This window comes from Hypoxylon trugodes (genome assembly GCF_022578975.1).
Source record: "Hypoxylon trugodes strain CBS 135444 unplaced genomic scaffold F4822scaffold_3, whole genome shotgun sequence".
Classification (NCBI taxonomy): domain Eukaryota; kingdom Fungi; phylum Ascomycota; class Sordariomycetes; order Xylariales; family Hypoxylaceae; genus Hypoxylon; species Hypoxylon trugodes.
Window position 1 is genome coordinate 1,806,279 of NW_026250018.1, and position 19,216 is coordinate 1,825,494.

The 19,216-nt window shown below is 46.8% G+C and overlaps 6 protein-coding genes across 6 annotated transcripts; 2 read left to right on the plus strand and 4 right to left on the minus strand.

The window, feature by feature from the left end:
• Positions 1-197: 197 nt before the first annotated feature.
• F4822DRAFT_442197 (fungal-specific transcription factor domain-containing protein) lies at positions 198-3,444 on the minus strand (the record flags this gene model as incomplete). Its single annotated transcript, XM_051462966.1, has 4 exons — positions 198-1,890; positions 1,939-2,465; positions 2,625-2,860; positions 3,137-3,444. The coding sequence occupies 4 exons, from the start codon at positions 3,442-3,444 to the stop codon at positions 280-282; spliced, it is 2,682 nt and encodes an 893-aa protein (XP_051316804.1). The 3' UTR covers positions 198-279.
• Positions 3,445-8,691: 5,247 nt separating this feature from the next.
• On the minus strand, positions 8,692-11,138 carry F4822DRAFT_170655 (uncharacterized protein). The gene is made up of 4 exons (XM_051453279.1): positions 10,859-11,138; positions 10,483-10,806; positions 10,247-10,416; positions 8,692-10,197 (listed from the first exon to the last, which is right to left on the minus strand). Exons 1-4 carry the CDS (start codon positions 10,892-10,894, stop codon positions 9,135-9,137), a joined length of 1,593 nt encoding a protein of 530 aa, XP_051316805.1. The 5' UTR covers positions 10,895-11,138; the 3' UTR covers positions 8,692-9,134.
• Positions 11,139-11,288: 150 nt separating this feature from the next.
• On the plus strand, positions 11,289-14,419 carry F4822DRAFT_170687 (U3 small nucleolar RNA-associated protein). The gene is made up of 2 exons (XM_051453280.1): positions 11,289-11,630; positions 11,686-14,419. The coding sequence occupies exon 2, from the start codon at positions 11,733-11,735 to the stop codon at positions 14,205-14,207; it is 2,475 nt and encodes an 824-aa protein (XP_051316806.1). The 5' UTR covers positions 11,289-11,630; positions 11,686-11,732; the 3' UTR covers positions 14,208-14,419.
• Positions 14,420-14,631: 212 nt separating this feature from the next.
• F4822DRAFT_426887 (PAP2-domain-containing protein) lies at positions 14,632-15,432 on the minus strand (the record flags this gene model as incomplete). The annotated part of the gene is made up of 2 exons (XM_051460647.1): positions 14,632-15,282; positions 15,379-15,432. The coding sequence occupies 2 exons, from the start codon at positions 15,430-15,432 to the stop codon at positions 14,632-14,634; spliced, it is 705 nt and encodes a 234-aa protein (XP_051316807.1).
• A 734-nt stretch (positions 15,433-16,166) lies between these two features.
• On the minus strand, positions 16,167-16,671 carry F4822DRAFT_170737 (uncharacterized protein). Its single transcript, XM_051453282.1, has one exon. It carries the CDS (start codon positions 16,550-16,552, stop codon positions 16,280-16,282), a length of 273 nt encoding a protein of 90 aa, XP_051316808.1. The 5' UTR covers positions 16,553-16,671; the 3' UTR covers positions 16,167-16,279.
• Positions 16,316-18,911, plus strand: F4822DRAFT_170710 (RWD-domain-containing protein). Its single transcript, XM_051453281.1, has 3 exons — positions 16,316-17,147; positions 17,206-17,930; positions 18,095-18,911. The coding sequence occupies exons 1-3, from the start codon at positions 16,577-16,579 to the stop codon at positions 18,797-18,799; spliced, it is 2,001 nt and encodes a 666-aa protein (XP_051316809.1). The 5' UTR covers positions 16,316-16,576; the 3' UTR covers positions 18,800-18,911.
• Positions 18,912-19,216: the final 305 nt, after the last annotated feature.

A 19,216-nucleotide genomic window follows, 5' to 3' on the forward strand; every position in this document is an offset into this window, starting at 1 on the left:
ATGGGGTATAGAGAACAAGGTAAACAAACCAAAACCAAAACCAGCGCCAATTGTATCCAGGTATGTCTCCTAGAAAGGAGCCAAAGACTTTTGACCCAACGCCCATGATAGCCCATATGAGAAAATACCCATCCATGACCCTATCTATGTAGTCAAGAAGAGAAAAATAAGAAACCCTCATTGAACCGACGGAAAAAAAAATCCATCGGCCCAGAACCAGAATTGAAATCCCACCTCATAACAATCATCACTCATTCAAACCCCTACCCCTGTAACACGTTACGCGACAACATTTTGTCCCACACCAACTCCAACACCATCCAACATCCCCAAATTGAAATTCGCCGAGCCATCAATATCACTCATCGTCACCAACCCCCCAGCGTTTTTACCACCTTCGTTAGGAAATTGTAGCCATTGATCGAAGTCGATATTCGTGCCCGTAAGCGCATTCCAATCAAACTCATCATGGTTATCCAGACTGTCGAAGTCCATTTCTAGATTCATAGGGTCGGCATGTCCATCTGACGATCCACTGGCGCTGGGTGTGAGGACATCGCGCTCGGTATGTGGTGGTGAGTTCACGGTGGTGGTAATCAGTTCGGTAGGTGGTACGAATGTTTGTGTCGGAGGTGGTTGCTTTTGGAACATGCTCGCTTCCTGAGGCGTAGCGTAGGGCGCGTTCTCCGGTGGCGGGGTGGCTAGGTTCTCGACAATTGGTGCCGGGTTCGTGGTCGCGAATTGCGAAAGGGCTGTCTTGACATTAGTCAATACGCCACCAGTGTAAGCCTGGTTCTGCGCGGCCTGGAGGTCAATTGCGGCCTTGCGTAATGCGGCGTCTAGGAATGCGACTGCATAGTCAGCTGCAGAGTAAATGTCGCGTAGCTTCTCCATGACTTTCATGCACGTCTTGAAGCCGCGCATAGCAACTTCGCGAGGTTGGGGAAGTGGGTTCTTCATTTCGAGCAGGTGGATGATCATAGCGGGGAGGATCACCGTAACACCGGTTGTCGGTAGGTACTTCTCGAGGCGTAGTGTGTGCAAATCGGCGACCATACGCGTAATTTGCGCAGCTGCGTCGCGTACCCTCGTACGAGACATATCCTGAGCTTGCGCTGGTGTCTGTGGCGCATGTGTCGGTGACGATGGGAGGAATTGAGGTCGGTGGAGAGCTGAAATAGTTGTATAATACACCATGTGTAAAAGGTTGCGTTGCACAGCAATCGTGGCGCGACCGTTCTTGAGGTCTAGAGCTGACAATGGTCTGTATTGACAGCAAGCTGGTAGTGATTGTACCCACGCCACAAGCTCCAAATCACATGAGTTGACGGTCTCGACATTATCAAGTTGCTTATTCGGGAATAACATCATCGTACTGTTTGTGGTGTTCTCAGCTCTCGACTTATCCCTAATTAGGACTGAGTATTGCGCCTTCAACATGTGGCTGATGCAAAGACAGAGTTTCGCCTTGGCAATGCACATCAAGGCGAGTTCTTGTTGCATCATGACATCGCGCATAAGTGTGCACTCGGGGCTAATAATTTGAACGTCGTCCGCTAACGGCTCAATCTCGAAGTCACTTTCGTCCAGCATCGGAACATCGAAATCCTCATCCTTTATCCTCGTAGGCCGTCGCATGCCGAGGGCAATTAGGCGGTCTCTCATAAAGCATGACCACCAAATCCTCTTCCAGAGCTTCTGTTTTCGCAGTGTCATATTGGTGTTCGCCGGGTTCCGATGTAAACCGATAGTGTGCGCCAGTGAGATCGCGACCCCCATCCAATGCCAAGTGTCTTTCTGGTCATCCGGTGTCTCATACCAATATGTCATTAGTAATAATCCCTGTACGAGGATAAGGCGATCGCTCTCGTAATCAAAGTCGTACAAAAGCTGCATCTGTTAATAAGTGTGCATTAAACTCCGAATAAATTGTCTTACCCTGGCCTTGTAGAAAAATTCTCTCCGAGCAGCTTTCCTACTGGCATAGCCAGCCTCCCTCAGATGTTTTGCATCGACGAAGGCGGTCGCAGCAAACATAACAGACTGGTATAGGAACAAGCTGATCTGACCGTATAATCCATCACGAGCGTTGATCAACCCCAGGAAATCATGCAACTCAATGAGAGGCATGTAAGGGTGAACGTACTCCACATAAGCAGTAAGTAGTGCATTCTGAAGGTTCGGGCTCGGTAGCGTAAGCGCCCCCTTGGTATGAAGATAGCTCACATCCTCGGGAGCAATCTTGGGTGGAAGCGGTCTGACGAAGGCAGGCAACTGTGATGATGCATCGGGCTCCTCGAGCGAGTTCAGGAATTGTGCAGTCCTCAGAGCTCCGGGTCCAGAAGCCGAGCTTGGTGTTTGGCATGTGTTTGGATTTGGCCAGATACTAGGATACTTAGACCCGGTATTGCTAGCTTGAAGGGTGGCTAGCAATGTTGGATCAGGACGTAGACCTGATCGTTGATCTGAAGCACATGTAAGTTTTTCATGATTCAACTAGGAATACTTGATATGTAGTCCGGGGTTGACTCGTTGCTGACAGGGTAGTGATATTTGCATGTGAAATTCCGGGGGAGTGTGGAAGGGAGGGCAATCATGAACAATAAGCTATGATGCTGACTTACATAGTAAATGAGGAACGTGACCCTCCAAGCTACCATCCAAAAGTGTGCCTGAACCAGTTACATCATTTCCGGTAGCTGAAGATTGAGTGACTTCGCTAGCTCGTCGTAAGGGGACCCCAGCTGAAGCGATCGCAACTGGATTTGCGGGCTTCGCTCTTAGTTGTGCCTCGGCACTCTGCGGGGCCGAGTTGTTTTGTGAAGAAGTGGATGCGGAATTCGAATGGAAAAGATTCTTTCTGTACCACACAAAAGACAGGGGGTATTAGTTTCGCCGCAACCAAAAAAGTAAAAAAAAATAATTGGTAAGGCGAAAAAAATTGCTAGGGGAGACAGAATTGGAGATTTGGAGCTGAACAAGGAGAATTGACTTTTAAACCATGACGCAATAAAGAACAAAATCATGAGAACACATGATAAAGCAGTACAATGTAAGGAATGTAATCAATTGCAATATCAATGATACACGTGGATGAATTAAATGAGATTGGGGATAATTGGAATTGGGTACTCACCTCCTACGACGACTTTCTTGAACGATGCATTCAACATTGTCCCATCTGCAATTCCCACATGGCGCACCTTCAACCACATCGCATCTTACTTTTCGACTCCTACAGCTGATACATGCTCGTGCTGCTCTTCGCTTAGTGACCTTTGTCGAGCCATTGGGTTCCGTAGTGGAGGCAGATCGCTTCTTAGATTGTGAATTGGGATCTAATGAAGTTGAATTCTCGCTCGGTTTAGGGGAGTGAGGGTCCATCGTGGTAGAGTCGTCGTGTTCTTCGGGTAGATGACCCGTGAGCATATCTTCTGTAGCCATCTTGTTGTAAAGGTTATGTCCAACGAGACACAAGTCTGACTTGTGATGAAAATAAAATGGGAAAATGTCCTTCAATTGAAATTACAGGAGCTATCCTGTATGTCTTAAGGGAGTTTCGGTGAACCCTGAGTTGTGAAAGTATCCGTAGGAATGTGCAAGTCACGAGCTGACGATGTTTGCAAGCTGCGTATAGACGTATATGTTTGCGGCGGCAGGACTACGGGGGAGATTCCTATCTCCCACCTCTGACTTCCACACCGAGCAACGACTTGTGATCGTGAGTCTGAGATTATGGACAGCATGAGAAGTTTTGGGAAAGGTTTGAATTACAATGAAGGACGAGTGGATAGGTCGGATGGGTTTGTGGAGGTGGATATGGTGGGGGGAGGCAATGGTATTATACATGAATACTATTGTCTGTCTACCATGCCTGCCATGCACTGCACCGGTCATAAATGAATTCCTCTCTGGGAAAAGCTGCCGGTCCACAGATTCCCGATGGGGCTCACAATCGTAATTCGGGGGTCTAATATCCTGCATGCCATCCATCCTTGTGAAAACCTATTATGTAGCTTTACAAAGTCTCCATAATAACTGTTCGCGTGCGTCTCCTACTATTGGCTTCGGCAAGGAACGCTTTCGTGAGACTAACGTTAGAACGATAAAACGGCTTCTCACATGCCCACCACCTGGAGAAACAGGTAAGGCGTAGCCTCGTCATCCTTGTGACCATAGACCAAATTCTTCTTTTAAAAGGACCAAAGGACCCAGCAAGCAACTTAGCTTGAAGTCTGGAACGAATCTGATTCGTCTGTCAAGAAGAAAGAAGAATACAAACTTACCTCATACCTAGTGCAATGTGCACGCAATCATATGTACCTGGCCAACTTTGGTTATGTTACCGTATTAGAATCTGGGGAATCGAAATCTTTTCCGATTCTTTTCCGTATAACCCCAGCCCAAGCCTTCCTAGGATCATGATCGTAGAGGCTCCACGTCCAAGTTTGCATTGGCGTCTTGTAGTACAGGCTTGGGATCTGCGGAGTAACCAATCATGAAAACACACTATAGTAGTACCAACTTGCTGGTTCTCTTCAAGTTTTAATTGCATCACGCTCCGTGAATATTCTTTACTCAAGGAGGTTTAGCTAGTTGTAATCTTGAGTCAGGTAGGTAGTTGAGAGAAAGGAAATAAGGGTACTTCTCGCGGGATGTGGATGTATTGAGGTCCATCAGGGTCGGATAATATTGCTGACGATCTGTCCTGTAGGCCAAAGCGGTAACGAGGTAACAAAGTAATCAAGGCGCCTAGCGTTCTCCATTGGGCTGAGTTCTGGATTCTGGATTCGTACTCATCAACTCCCATGTTGCGAGAGGATAGAACTTCGTGACACCTTGAAATACAAAGTTCCCACAACAAGGGAGACGAAGCTCGTCCCAATTGGTGTAGGAAAGATGTCCCTGGCATCAATGGACGGTCAGGTATGGATAGGATGTATGACATAGAAGGAAACCGATAGCCTTCCTGGCCGTTCGCCCGACCCACTGATAGAGGCATGGATTCCGCTGAAATATCCGATATAAGACCGTCTATCGTTGAGAAGAAAAAAAGCATGGATGCATGTACACATACATGTACGTACGCATGCAGCGCATAATCTACAGAAATGTAAAGTGCAGAATGTAGGCGGATCAGACTTGTCAGTGTCATTTGGAAAGGGAATTGAATAATGGAACCTGCAGAGTTTCGCGGTAAACGCCGGGAATAACAAGCGGGTGCATCGCATTCGCATCTTACCTAACCTAGCAGTCAGGGGTTCATCGGTGTTGGCCTTGTTCGTCCTTGTCACCGTCGCGGTGTATGGATTCCCAATACGTACCGTTATTCGTACCTACGATACTTAACGATACGTATATACATCCACCATCCACACACTACACTGGATTTCTCTTAGTTTCGAAGTCCTTAGGGTCATCAGCGATGCCGCACGTTTTTCGCCAATCCCCTAGCTAAGTGGGCCGGGCCTCGTGTCCTATGAGATCCTATTCATTAGAAAACCGTCGGCATCTGCCATCAGCATGGCGGCTAGGTCCTTCAAGTTTCGGGCTCAAACTAGCGGGATAAACCGGTCCAAGTACTAGGAAATATCGAAATGACCGTTGCCCGTGTTCGGAGGTCAGTTTTTTTTTGGTATCTTTTGAAATGTGAATAACGGCATTGGCGGTTGTTATTATGCAAAAATGTATTTTGTATCTTTTTTTAATTGGTAGATGTACTTGGATCTGTTCCTGCGATATGAATAAGAGGCGGTTGAAATGTGACGTATCAGCGATGAAATTTTTTAAGGTCACGATCTATCTCAGGGATTTGTGGCGTGGTATCACAGCAGTTCGGAGCATCCAGTACTTTAATCTAGGTAACTTTGTACCTTAAATGCAACATTGAACATCTTGAAATCGAACACGACAGACACGTATATAATATGTACCTAGGTATAAATGTATGTATGTTTCCTTAATGAAATTGGAGAATAGAATTTAAAGAATTAAAAATTCGGTCGAAAATGAAGTTGCGATACGGGTGAAATATTTCCCCACTATCCTAGCTGTATCCTAGACAAACTTAGTAACTGTAGGTTGCAAATCAATTATGTACATAATTACGAGGATACTTGGATCATTATTAGCCTCACATTACGTAACCCTGTAGCTTCTCCAATTCCCTACATCATAAATGTACATCAATTGGATACATTCAGTTACAAATAGGACAAGGACCTCCGGAGATCTCCACCCTTGTTACTCAGCCCCACGCCGCTCCGCTCTCTTCTCTTCTTTGTCAACTTATCGGGCTAAAGGCGATACTCCTTTCAACGAGTTAACTCGTTGAAGTTCCCACAGATATAGGCGTTCTGGTTCGGGATACAATATTGACGGTATGATTTTATGATATTTTTTGAGGAGTAACACCATCTGATCATTCCACTGTTTCTCTAGTTTATAGAAAAAGAGAAAAACTTTACAGTGGATCTCGATTTTGCTCCGCGTGCCCGATAGGCAGCAAAAGTAAGAATTCGGAGTATTCGGCGCTGTTCCTTAGACGCGAGCAAATTCCATCAGATTAACAACTAAGTCAGACATATTATAAAGACGGTCAACATGACGATCAGTTCTTGACACGATACCGCTTTTCGGCCGGTCCGTTAACTTGGAATCCTTGCTTGCGTTTACTTGCTTTATTTTTCAACTTCAACAGTTAATAGCCTAGTTGTTCTAACTAACGCTTTAGTGCTGTTACTTCGGGGTGTTGTTAAGCGACGCAATGCTAACTGCATATCTTGAAATGCGGAGATGATCGAAAGTAATAGGAGAATATTTAATCCCCATCCTCATTTCCTACCAAAGATTTAATAATAAAGACGACCAGATACTGGTTATATTACTCATAATATCCCCGTCTATTCCATCCCTCAAGTTAGAACTTAATCCCCATTCGAGGATTAACAAGACATTGCATGATCGATCAGTCTCATTTTATTATCCTCTTCGAGATATGAGAAAAAAACGTGGGAATGATTCAAGGTAACCTCCTTCAGTTAGACTACTCCGCAGCGCATGCCGATGGTTTCGAAGCTATTCGAAGCTAAACCCAAGAATATCCTAGTCGAGCTCACGTCTTCATTTCCAACCCCAGGTCCCCAGGTTCTATCCAGGGGATTTGCGCGGCCTGGGGTCCCCGCAACAAATTCACATGAAAAAGCCACCCTCTTGCCCGAACCAACCATTAGCATATGTCTAGGGACTCGTAAGGCTCTAACGTCTTGGTATTTCAGGTAATAGGTGGCGCTGGCGGGATAGACTGCCAATATACTCTTACTAACGTACTCACATCTCGACAATTATTGGGCGGGTGACTCAAATCGGTAACCCGCATGATATCTCTCTCAGCTCAATGCAGACGCTTATGAAATCACGCCACTTACTAGAAGGACTCATAGCGATGCATCTAGACCGTTATAACTTGCCTTATAGGACAAAAGGAAAAGGATGCTACATGCATCATCATCATCATCAACATCTTGAGATCTGATCATATTTTTTTCTATTTCCTCCTCTTCGTATATGTAGTGTTTCCATCATCTATTGCAACCTCAATTACCTAGAAGGCAAACATAAACCAAATTTCAAGCATTATAGTCGTCATCGCTATATTTTTGACGATTTTGTGTCACAATAACCTGACTAAGGAGACGCATTGTAAGTAACATACGTTTCCGTGACGGAGAAAAATGAGACCACTTAGAGTTGTCTTTTCTGCGCCAATCTCAGTAATGACGTTGCGAGAATAATATCATAGAGATCTTGGCTTCGAATCGAATGAAATACCTGGTAAAGGTAAGCATCTAGGTAGCATTCTCTCGTCTCGATATGCATGCGACACCGGATTCATCGGCCACAAGTAGAACATTTCCAGTCCACCGCGATTTCCATGAACCACGCCACACAACCTCGGCCCCTCTCCGCCGGCAAGAATCAGCCGTGGCTCGGTATATCGGAGAGGAACGGGACGCCGAATCATCCCCGGCCTTGCAGATCCCGGCGACGATATATTGAGTGAGGTAGCACACACCTTCTACTACTACGTGAAATTTCCTTTGTTTGGATATTTGAAAGCTCGAATATTCGAAATAACACCACCGTAGAACGGCAACCCATAAACGCGCTAGGGATCTTTCTAAATTTCCAGACCTACTTCCGGCTAAGTTGTCTACGAGTACGCCTCTATCGAGATCATGGCCTCGCATCGCGGGATTCTGGAATTGCCGACATAGTCGCCATTAAAGATGAAGAACCTCAGTCATGAACATACCTATCTACAGTTTCACGCAGGCCATATCTAAACGCCCGAAAGCGCAAGCGCTGAGTGAGATCCATTGTATCGATACCACGACCTGATCCTAGCCGAGAAAAAGAATAGCACCTACCTACCTACCTACCATCGGTGGGATGCCGGGTAGAAGGATCAAACAGCCGTCGTTTCCTGATGAGTAATGCCAGTAAAACTAGGGAAGTTCTTCTCGATATTGTAACTATCTTACATACCTAATTCAAGCGGTGATATTGCCCATCTCTACCTATTCATTAATGAATATCCTTATCTCTCCGTGGGCGGAACGCAACGTGGGAGGCTAGGCTATCTCACGATATCAAATTAATTTCCCTGGGCTTTCTCTGCATAAAAAGCTTAACATCCGCCTTAGATGCCTAAAATGCTTCACGATACGTTCCATTGTCCAAGTGGATTCTTGGAGTTATTTGAGATTCGAGGGTTGTTAGGTCTCCATGATCCACTTCGCATAGCATAGTGCTACGGTAGCAGCCCGCTTGGATAAACGTCGCCCTAGAGTTATGAGGTGTGGGATGTAAATTGCTTAAGAATTGGTATTGCTGCTACCCTACCTGATCAACGATACTCATCAACGTGCCTTTTTGTTTTGTCCCTTTTGGAGATGGGTATCATCAAAACCGAATCGCCACAATGCGTGCTCTTGATCAGCCATCCGTATAGTGTACAAACTCCAAAAAAACACATAATTAATCGCCCCGAACCATTCTCGAGCCCATTAGTGGGCGTCATGCTTGCTATTAGTGAGATTCCTTCTTGGCAGGAATATCTGAGAAACCATGGGTTATGAAGTATCCTGCTCAACATCACTCAACGTTTCTTGGCGTTCTTCCTTGTGCATCTCCTTCCATTCTTCATCAGTGATATGTAACCACTGCGAAAGCACAGTGACTACAATCCAAACCTCACCAGAGATGAGGAGCTTGGTAAGGTCCAACTGAATGATATTGAAGAAGCTTCGCCATGTTAAACCCGCTAGAAAGCCTCCATTATACGTACCACTGTAAGGAAGACCTCTGCTGAACGCGAGAGCCCTTGCTACAATTGGGTCTATATGGATATCTAGGAGTATGAAAAGAATATTTGTTGCGAACTTGGCAATGGTTTCTGATGCGAGCATGCTTGGTAGGGTAGTTAGAGGATTTACAACGTATCTAGGTGCCTCTTTAGGTTGTTGGCGGGAATCGCCCGCATAGCTTGGTCGCAACTCAGCCGACCAAACACCAGTGGGCGGATCGGGCGATTCGCTGGTGTCCACATCAAAACTTATTAGTGTTGGGTTGACCATTTCGAGATCCTCTTCATCGGTCCCATAGTCATCAGGGCCCCTTGAATAGGTGCTCTGTCTTCTGACTGATCCAACTGGGATCGTTTCGCCACCAGATTGAACATCTATGGCTACCGAGGCTGAAGCATCAGGTTCTGGATCCTGATGTCTGATCTCTCGATCAGTTGGCCCTAGGGTTGGCGATTCGGGGACTGTTTGCCGGTGGGCGGGAGTAAGTGGTAGTGTTATCCGGTTGTTTGCAGGCAAACAGAACACAGGTCGAGGCAGGCGTTTCCGTATGTGTAACCTCGTGAAGGCGCGTGTGAATTTCCAAAGATGGCCGCAGGCGTAAAATGCGGCATAAGGAGCGAGGTTCGCAATGAGCTTGCCGGTCCAACTGATTACGCTACGAGCGTCTAACGAGTCGGGTAGGGGTGGCGCGGAAAACGGCGACGAGCTGGAGAAAGGTATGAGGAATTTGGGCCCGGGAAGTAATTGATATGGGGATATCATGTCTAAGCGCTGCATCGTGAGGAAGAGCTCCAGATGAAATCGAACATATTCGGAAGCACCCCGAAGCCTAGAAGGCGTCAATCTCCGTTATTATAAAACAAAACACTAAAACTTACCAGGGATTTTGTCGAATTGAAGATAATCCTAAGGCTTTGAGGTTTGAGCATAGCACATGCATTAATAAATGGCAGGGATAACCTGCGAGACATAGTTGTAGAAAGGAATGATTATTGCGCTCGCTGGCTAATAGTTGCACGAACGAGATATCAGCACCTCTCTGATATGACTGCTAGGTTATCAGTATGTGTAGGCAAATATGAGGTGATAAAATAGGGGGTACATGGTAACTTACCAGGACGCGACGACGTATATTGTGAACACCCCAAGTGCCCAGTACGGTGAGCCCAGTACCAATGCGATTCAGGGTCCTCCCCGTATCACCTTCGTACTCTCGATACTGCTTCGCCATCTCTAAGTCGGCTGCGCTAATACCTCCATTATCAGGCTCAGCGACGCCAATAACTTGCATGACCTCATTATGAGCGCGAATAACATCCTTGATGATCTCCTTAGTTCGAGGATTTACAATTCTCCCTGTCTCATCGTATTGTTTTTCGGGCTCATGAGGATCCTCTTCTCCTTCTCCTGGAGAGAACCCATCGTAAGGTGAGCGTCCCTAATGGAATATTAGTTTCCTTATAACATTGATATTCATCTGTAAGATTTACCAATGCTCGGGATGTTAAAGGTTCGAGTCTTCCCATCGTGAGAAGAGGCGCATGTGTAGCGCAGGAAGGTGAAAGAGGATTACCATAGATTTCTATCGGTACAACTCCCACTTCAGAATATGAATCGGAAGCAAATCTATGAAATCAACAAAACGCTGAGATAATTAAGTAGCTCAGGTGAATTTATGTATCGACCTAAATGTTGCCAGGCTCCTTTATGTAAACGATGACGGTGACGGTTGTAGTGGCGTTTACAGCAGGTGTTGTAGCTGAAGGAAGCTATGGCCACATTTGGGTAGCATCAGGTAACTAACTAATGGCGCATGGGTGCCCCCCAATCGCTGAATTTGTCGCCTAACGAATTATTGGTAGGTACAAAATTACTTGCATTAGGGAGTTTCTTATCGATATCGATTACTGCCAAAAATTTCTTGAACTTCCCGCCAACAACGATGAACTAACTGAACCTTTTACAACTCACCTACAACATTCACGAAGTTTCACCATGGCAAATAAAGCGCCATTCAAGACGACCTTCGAGGCGAGTGAAGTAATTCGGCCAATCTTCACCGGTGGTTCGGTCGCATTAGAGAATGGCGCACGAATTCTAGCGACAACCTTAGGGGAGGATGCGATACTGACAGACATAAAAACGGGTAAACATATTACAACAGTGGAAGGGGTTCGTATTTGATCACTACATATATTTGGTTGGCGAAATAGGTACTGACACGTATACTATAGGATGGCGAATTAATATCAACTCTAACATGTAAGTCGCATACTTCTACAGAAAAATAAGACCGCCATAGCTAATTGATTTACAGTAACCCCTTCGGGATCCCACCTTATCATATGCTCTCGGTCGCTATCTATGCGAATATTTTCCCTCAAGAAATCGAACGATATGATAGAAGCTCAATTGGTACGAACGCTGAAACCTCACACCACCCCCGTCGTGGTTCTGGCTGTCGATAGAACCAGCACGCTCCTTGCGACCGGAGGAACCGATGGATCTATCAAGGTCTGGGACATCAATGGTGGTTATGTGACACATACCTTCCGAGGCCCGAGCGTACTTGTATCTGCCCTCCACTTCTTCGAACTCGCCGCAAACCCCGCACACACCTCGGAGCAAGATGCGTCAAAGGACAAGAAGAAGAGGAAGAAATCTAAAGGGGCGGCCGAAGATGACGAAGATGATATACCTTCAACAGCAAAATTCCGATTAGCCTCTGGAAGCCAAGATGGAAAAGTTCGCATATGGGATTTACATAAAAGGAGTGTCGTAGCGAACTTGGACTCACATGTTTCTGATGTTCAAGGGCTCGATTATTCTCCCACCCAAAATACGCTGGTAACTGCTGGTAGGGATAAGACGATTAGATGGTGGGATACAAAATCCTGGAAAGTACGAAAAGTTATTCCCTGCTTTGAACTCGTCGAAGCGGTCGGTTTTGTCGGGGATGGTCAAGTTACCTACACTGCTGGATCGAATGGGTGTTTGCGACTATGGGCTACCGACAGTGGCCGGGAACTTACAAAAGAGCAAGCAGCAAAACCAGAAACTGAAGCTTTTGTCAGTGCCATCTACCGAACAGACCTACCATTTGTCGTCTGCGTCCAAGTCGATCATACTTTATCTCTTTACGAAATCCCTTCCGAAGCCCACAAGCTATCCCAAATCCCGCCGCCCGAACCATTTAGACGAATCTCGGGTACCCATGACGATATCATCGATTTGCGATACTTACTACCTGACCATTCTGCGATGGCGCTAGCGACAAATTCTGAAGATATTCGAATAGTCTCAGTAACCGAACCGAAGTCTGGAACAAAACCTCTAGTTTCTTCCGAATATTTCGGGCAGGACATCGCCCTCCTCAAGGGTCACGATGATATTATTATATCCCTCGACGTGGATTGGTCTGGACACTGGGTTGCCACGGGCGCGAAAGACAACGCAGCGAAGTTATGGCGGATAGACCCGGCTAATAGCTCTTATACTTGCTGGGCGACATTCCCAGGCCATGCTGAATCTGTCGGAGCCGTAGCACTGCCTCGCAGTCGACTGGTAGAAGGTTCCAAGGCGCACGCGGATCCATTAAGTCATCCGCCAGCGTTCCTAATTACGGGATCCTCCGACCAGACCATCAAAAGGTGGGAGATACCACGAGAGCCGCAACAGGGCGCAAAAGCAACCATTAGAGCTATTTACACGCGAAAGGCTCATGACAAGGACATCAATGCTATTGACATCAACCATGCATCACGCTTATTTGCCTCGGCGTCGCAAGATAAAACGGTCAAAATCTGGTCCATAGAAGAGGGAGAAGTCCAAGGAATCCTTCGGGGCCATCGTCGAGGTGTGTGGTCTGTTAGCTTTGCACCTCCTAGTACACCCGTACTTCAAGGTGAGCAAGGTTCTGTTGCTAGAAAAGGCGTTGTGCTCACGGGAAGTGGTGATAAAACCGTCAAACTATGGAATCTCACAGACTATACATGTTTAAGAACGTTTGAAGGCCATTCAAACACCGTTCTTAAAGTGGTCTGGCTTAACATCCCCCCAGCTGAAGAGCGCAGCAAGAAACCCATATTGTGCGCAAGTGCTGGTGGTGATGGTCTGGTGAAGGTGTGGGATGTTAATTCAGGCGAAAACGAATGCACGTTAGATAACCACGAAGATCGCGTTTGGGCACTCGCAGTACATCCCGAGACGAATATGCTTGTCTCCGGTAGTGGTGACTCTACTGTTACCTTCTGGAAGGATACTTCGAGCGAAACACAAATCGCTACGAATGAGGCAGCGCTAAAGCGCATCGAACAAGAACAAGAGCTTGAGAATTATGAATACGTTGGTGCTTACCGAGAAGCTATCACAATGGCGCTTCAACTCAACCATCCCCGTAAACTACAGAGCCTCTTTGAAAAGGTCGTCAATTCGAAAACGCCGGATGCCGGAAGTCTTTCGGGTCTAAAGGCTGTCGACGAAGTATTAACTTCACTCTCCGACGAACAGCTATTTTTACTTCTCTTACGATTGCGAGACTGGAATACCAACGCTCGGACAGCGCCAATGGCCCAACGTATCCTATGGACACTCATCAAGAGCTACCCAGCATCGCGCTTCTCCAGCCTATCGGTCAAGGGAGCTAGAGGCCAAAAGAGCTTAAAAGAGGTCCTAAACGCGCTTAAGGCATATACCGAGAGACATTACAAGCGCATGGAAGAGTTGGTTGAGGAGAGTTATCTAGTGGAATATACCCTGCAAGAGATGGATAGTCTCGCGCCCAGCTTAAGCGACATGAAGTTGGTGGAAAATGGCGATGTAGATATAATAATGACATGATATGATCCATCAATATTTATAGGATATCGAATATCACGTTAGGATTATCATCAGATGCAATTATATCTAAATGACGAGGACATTCGTATGTGTTCGCCGTACTTTTTGCTACTCGAATGATGTTGTACAGAAATACCGAAGTACTCGAAGGATTCGAAAGCTACCTCGTAATTATGATCTCAGTCAGCCAACATTCTACGCGTCCGTATAAACATACGCTCTCGCTCTCTATTTTCCGTCCCTTGCCTTTCCTTATGTTCTCGTCCAGTCTAGTCAGATTGAACACATCATCCCTTACTTATACTATCACGTAGCCATCACACCAGAGGTATAATTATCAGATGAATGCTAATTTTTCATAGAGCTGTAAGTCGAGCCACATATCTTCCCGGCCATACGCTTTATCATTTACAGCTATAGCGTATCACTTTTGTTTCTTCTTCGCCCTCAAAGCCGTCATCTTGTCGTCCCACTTCTCCCACCCAGCCTGACACATATCCTCCTCAATAACCAAATCCCTCACGCGGAAGAACCTCGCTATCGGCGTCTCAAGCCCCCAAGCTAACCACCCAGACCGTCGTATTAGCTCCGTGATCACAAACCACCCCACAGCGCTCACCGTCCCCGCTGCCGCGCCGACCATGACCTGTTTCTCGGTATGATAGTTTAAATAAATCCGACTCCAAGCCACCGCCGCCGCAACCGCAAGAGCCAGGACGCTCCAACCAGCACGCTCGGATATGCTCATCGGCGTGTGATTCCGTCTTCTTACGCGTGGACTCGGGGGTTTGTGGCGGACCAATAGAAACAATGAGAGTGATACGGCGAAGTAAGCAACGAATTGCGCGTGGCTGCTAGGCATGCCGTACCCCTTTCCGTTCATACGCGGTGGACGCTCTTCTTTGATCAGCCGTTTTAGGGCGAAGTTTAAAGCCTCGCAGGCTAGTTGCCCGGCGAAGAGGAGGGCGATTTCGATTTCTCGAGTTGACCAGATTAGGGTGGCGTACATTACGCAGAGGCCTTGGGGGATTAGGGCGAGCCAGGCGCAGAGGTAGGATATATGGTCGGTGGGGTCCTAGAGATGTGGGAAGAGTGGTGGTTAGCTTAGGATTCTCGTTTGCGGTAGAGAAACTGATGGGATGGAGAATAGATAGTATAGGACGAAGCTTACATAGTGTACGTGTGTTAGCGACAAAGACGCCAGAGGTATTGGATCATCAGCCATGGCGAAAGAGGATAAGGTGAGTTGAGTATATCGTAGAGAAAGGTGGTTGTCGGTTTATCGAAGATTGTCCACCTGTCAACAATGCATTGCTACAGATAGATGTCTCGGGAATGCCTTATATACAACGTGCGAGTAAGGACAATGACGTGAGATTACACAAAATGATAAAGTGACTGTTGAACAGGCAGTAATGAATTGCGAGGGGCAATTGAACTAGCCTGTTCAACAACCGTCGATGTTGATTCACGATGTTCAAGAAAAAGAGGAGAGGTGGAAGTTTGGCTTCGGGCTAAAGATCAATGTAATTTCGTCATTACCTGAAATAGATAGTGAGGGTGTTAGTGGCCAGTTGCCTGACAGTTGAATAAAATTAAGGGTCTTTAGTGCTTTAGTGGTATAGATCCACCCAAGATTGGGTACAAAATGTACCTAAGTAAGTTACAAAATGCGCCAAAACCCCACGCTGAAAATGGTCTAGAGCTTGTTGTCCTTACATCGTCATAGTGAAATTGCCCCTCATTATCAGGATCGATACAAGTACTAAGGTCACGTATTGTTGAACTTTGTTATTATGCCGTGAGCTTATGATATAACTTAAATAAACATTATTTTGACATCTCATATATCTAATTTAAATGATCATTTCACAATTAGAGTTCGTATTTAGATACCTATCTGATCTGATTGGTCGATTATTCTTCTTCTTCTAGTGTTGTCGGCGCAGTTGCTAAATTTATGCCCCACCATTTCTTTCGCCGTCAGACTCATTGCCACATGCGATTCTTAATCCACGATAAATTTAACTTGCCTTTTATTATTCATTTTAACGCGGCTTTAACTCTTTAATCTATCTCCGGGACGACCTTGATTTCAAACCGATATACCTAGGAAACTCTCGAACCAAGACAGCCGTCTCACGTTTTGTACCTACATATTTCATCTGGTGAGTTGGTGGGATTATACGAACCCTGGATATATTCAGCCCAGTCAGTCGCAAAAAGAGAACATGCGATAGACCTACAACACTTCGTCGCCTATTTACATCGTCAGCAAGCTGCACTATCGCCGCAGGTACATAGAGATGCCCACACAGAATCAATATAGTCAGACACGCTTCCATGCGACTCGATAACCTTGAGGCAAAATGGCGGAGGAAGATATCCGCCAAGAGGAATTATCGACGATAGCTGCTATCTATCCTGAGCTGCAAGTCGATGAAAGTAACCCACACACATTTTCGATCGAGCTCCCTGTGAGCTTATCTACCCCTTTAACTGTGCTTTTTCCGGCTGCAACTGAAGGCGCGCCTCCGATTGAGCCAGCCCAAGGACAGATCCCGTCGATAGCAGCCGTAGATTCTCATTCCCTATTGAACTTGCCTTCTCTACAAGTTAGTATAGAGCTCCCAGAAGGATACCCCTCAGAGAAACCACCCCAAGTCGGCATTTCCACCTCGCCTCCATGGCTTTCTGAACCGATTTTGCGCAAGCTGGAGAAAGACGTCGAGACTCTTTGGGAAGAGATAGGACGGGACCAGGTCATTTTCACATACATCGACAACCTACAACAATCCACCGACAACATCTTCGGATTAGTCGATAGTAAAGGTCACTTGGAAGTTGGACCGGAGCACAAAATAGCGATCCTTGACTACGACATTAAAGCTAAGCGAAGAGCTTTCGAGAAAGAGACATTTGATTGTGGCATCTGCCTAGGTAAGTGTTGGGAGATAATCTTACTCTTTCTCATGCGCATAACTAACGATAAAATTAGATCCCAAGAAGGGTACCGTCTGCCATCAAATGCTTGACTGCGGTCATGTATTCTGTGTCCAATGTTTACAGGATTTCTACAATACTGCTATTACTGAGGGTGATATTGCTTCCGTAATATGTCTCCAGCCTAACTGCGCCAAAGAACGCGAGGATGCTGTCAAGGGTTCTTCTAGGAAAAAGAAAGCAAAGACCTTCATCAACCCCAGCGAACTCTTACAGATTCCCCTCGAACGGGATATAGTCAAGCGCTATGTTATGCTGAAACATAAAACCGAGCTCGAGTCAGACAAGAATACCGTGTATTGCCCTCGATCATGGTGTCAGGGTGCGGCTCGATCGAAGAAGCACAAAAAGCCCGAAGGACTTGAATTCGTCGAAGCATCAGATGAAGACTCGGATGCAGAAGGTGCTGCAAGTAAGAAGGCGGATGGGGAAACGGTTAGGGATCTGCTTGCCATCTGTGAAGACTGCGGTTTCGCTTTCTGCTCTCGATGCGAGCAGTCGTGGCATGGCGAATTCACGTATTGTATCCCGAAAGATCGAAAGGAAGAGATTACAGAAGAAGAGAAGGCGTCACTGGACTATCTGAGACTGCACACAACGCCGTGCCCGACATGCGATGCTCCGTGCCAAAAGACTCACGGTTGCAATCACATGCGTTGTTTCAAATGCCAGACGCACTTCTGCTACCTCTGTTCTGCTTGGCTTGATCCTTCAAACCCGGTAAGTGTATTTCAATGATGTTCATTACTCAGCTTTTGTCCTAATAGAGATCGACACCCTCGGGGTGGGCTCGGGAATGTATACTCATGAAGCTGCTTCTCAACGGCTCAAAATTTTTCTCCGAGCAATTAAAAAGTGGCAATTACTAACTAGGATCATCACAGTATCAACACTTCAATATTCAACCTTCAGGGAAGACGAACGGTTGTTACATGAGGTTGTGGGAACTCGAGGGAGGGGATGGGGATGACGTTGGCATCGGTTACGCAGGTAATGCCGCGGGTAATGATAACGTCGTACCCGGGCAGTATGGTCAACATCTAGAGATTGTACAACAGGGCCTTGCAGACGACGAGTCTGACTCCGACTCTGACGAGGCTGATGAAGAAGCAGAGGCGGTAGCATTGGCACCGCGTCAACAACCGCAGCCAAGACCCGGCCAGCGTCAACCGCCAAGAGATCAACCTAATGGAAGAGTCGCCGTCGCCCGCGAGGGGCCGCTTGTGCTCCGAATCGAGGGCGACGCACCGCCGGTTCAAGGAGGAGTGGTACGACGTCCACAGCCCGGCATTCCAAATCCCCGTGGAGAGGCAAATGCCTTGCAAGCAGGTCGACAGAATGGCCGGGGCAATAGGAGAGGTAGAGCAAACCCTGGGATAAATCGGCAACACAACCGGAATCGACCTCAGGGGCAGAACCAACGAGTGATCAACAACGGTCGCGTCCGACAGAATTGGATGGGGGACGACGTTGTGCTCCAAGCGGACGGCCAACTAAATGACAGGGACGCTGCGTGGGTTCGCCAATTCGTGCAGCTGGCACTCAACGATCAGGAAGATCTGCTCGACTCGGACAGTGATGACGAGTAGACAGGGAGTTCCTGATAGGCACGAATCGGCGTCTGGGCGGTAGGCAATGCGAGGCACGATATTCCTAAGATGGTAACAAGGATGTGCAGAGGCTATTTTCTTTTGCGAATTTGGCCACAATAACCTAAGTTTATTGAACTCCCGAAAGGAGCTGACCATAAGCTGTCGTTCCCTGGTAGCGAATGGGGCGCTATGTTGCATCTCTAGCGGCTTCCGGCAGCTGTCACGGGGCAGACTTCAGGGCAACATAACGAATCGCCTTCCTTCGTGCTAAAGTTACAGCGGACTGCTGAGATAGGCAGATCTCGCCGGCTCGCAATGTTACGCCGAGGTGACATTGTCGTCGATTGTTTAAACCGACCCCCTTGGAAGGGTTGACGACGACTCTCTTCTTGCGTCTTGTCTCTCCTCGTCCGC

What these genes read in the sequence shown, in the direction of transcription:
- F4822DRAFT_170687 (XM_051453280.1), top strand. Translation starts at nt 11,733, where the DNA reads ATGCGAATATTTTCCCTCAAGAAATCGAACGATATGATAGAAGCTCAA.
- F4822DRAFT_170655 (XM_051453279.1), bottom strand. Translation starts at nt 10,894, where the DNA reads ATGGGAAGACTCGAACCTTTAACATCCCGAGCATTG. An exon ending in CTTTAACATCCCGAGCATTG is followed by an intron (nt 10,807 to 10,858) that starts GTAAATCTTACA and finishes ATATTCCATTAG; the next exon opens with GGACGCTCACCTTACGATGG. An exon ending in ATATACGTCGTCGCGTCCTG is followed by an intron (nt 10,417 to 10,482) that starts GTAAGTTACCAT and finishes ATAACCTAGCAG; the next exon opens with TCATATCAGAGAGGTGCTGA.
- F4822DRAFT_170710 (XM_051453281.1), top strand. Translation starts at nt 16,577, where the DNA reads ATGGCGGAGGAAGATATCCGCCAAGAGGAATTATCGACGATAGCTGCT. An exon ending in TGATTGTGGCATCTGCCTAG is followed by an intron (nt 17,148 to 17,205) that starts GTAAGTGTTGGG and finishes CGATAAAATTAG; the next exon opens with ATCCCAAGAAGGGTACCGTC. An exon ending in GGCTTGATCCTTCAAACCCG is followed by an intron (nt 17,931 to 18,094) that starts GTAAGTGTATTT and finishes GGATCATCACAG; the next exon opens with TATCAACACTTCAATATTCA.
- F4822DRAFT_170737 (XM_051453282.1), bottom strand. Translation starts at nt 16,552, where the DNA reads ATGGAAGCGTGTCTGACTATATTGATTCTGTGTGGGCATCTCTATGTA.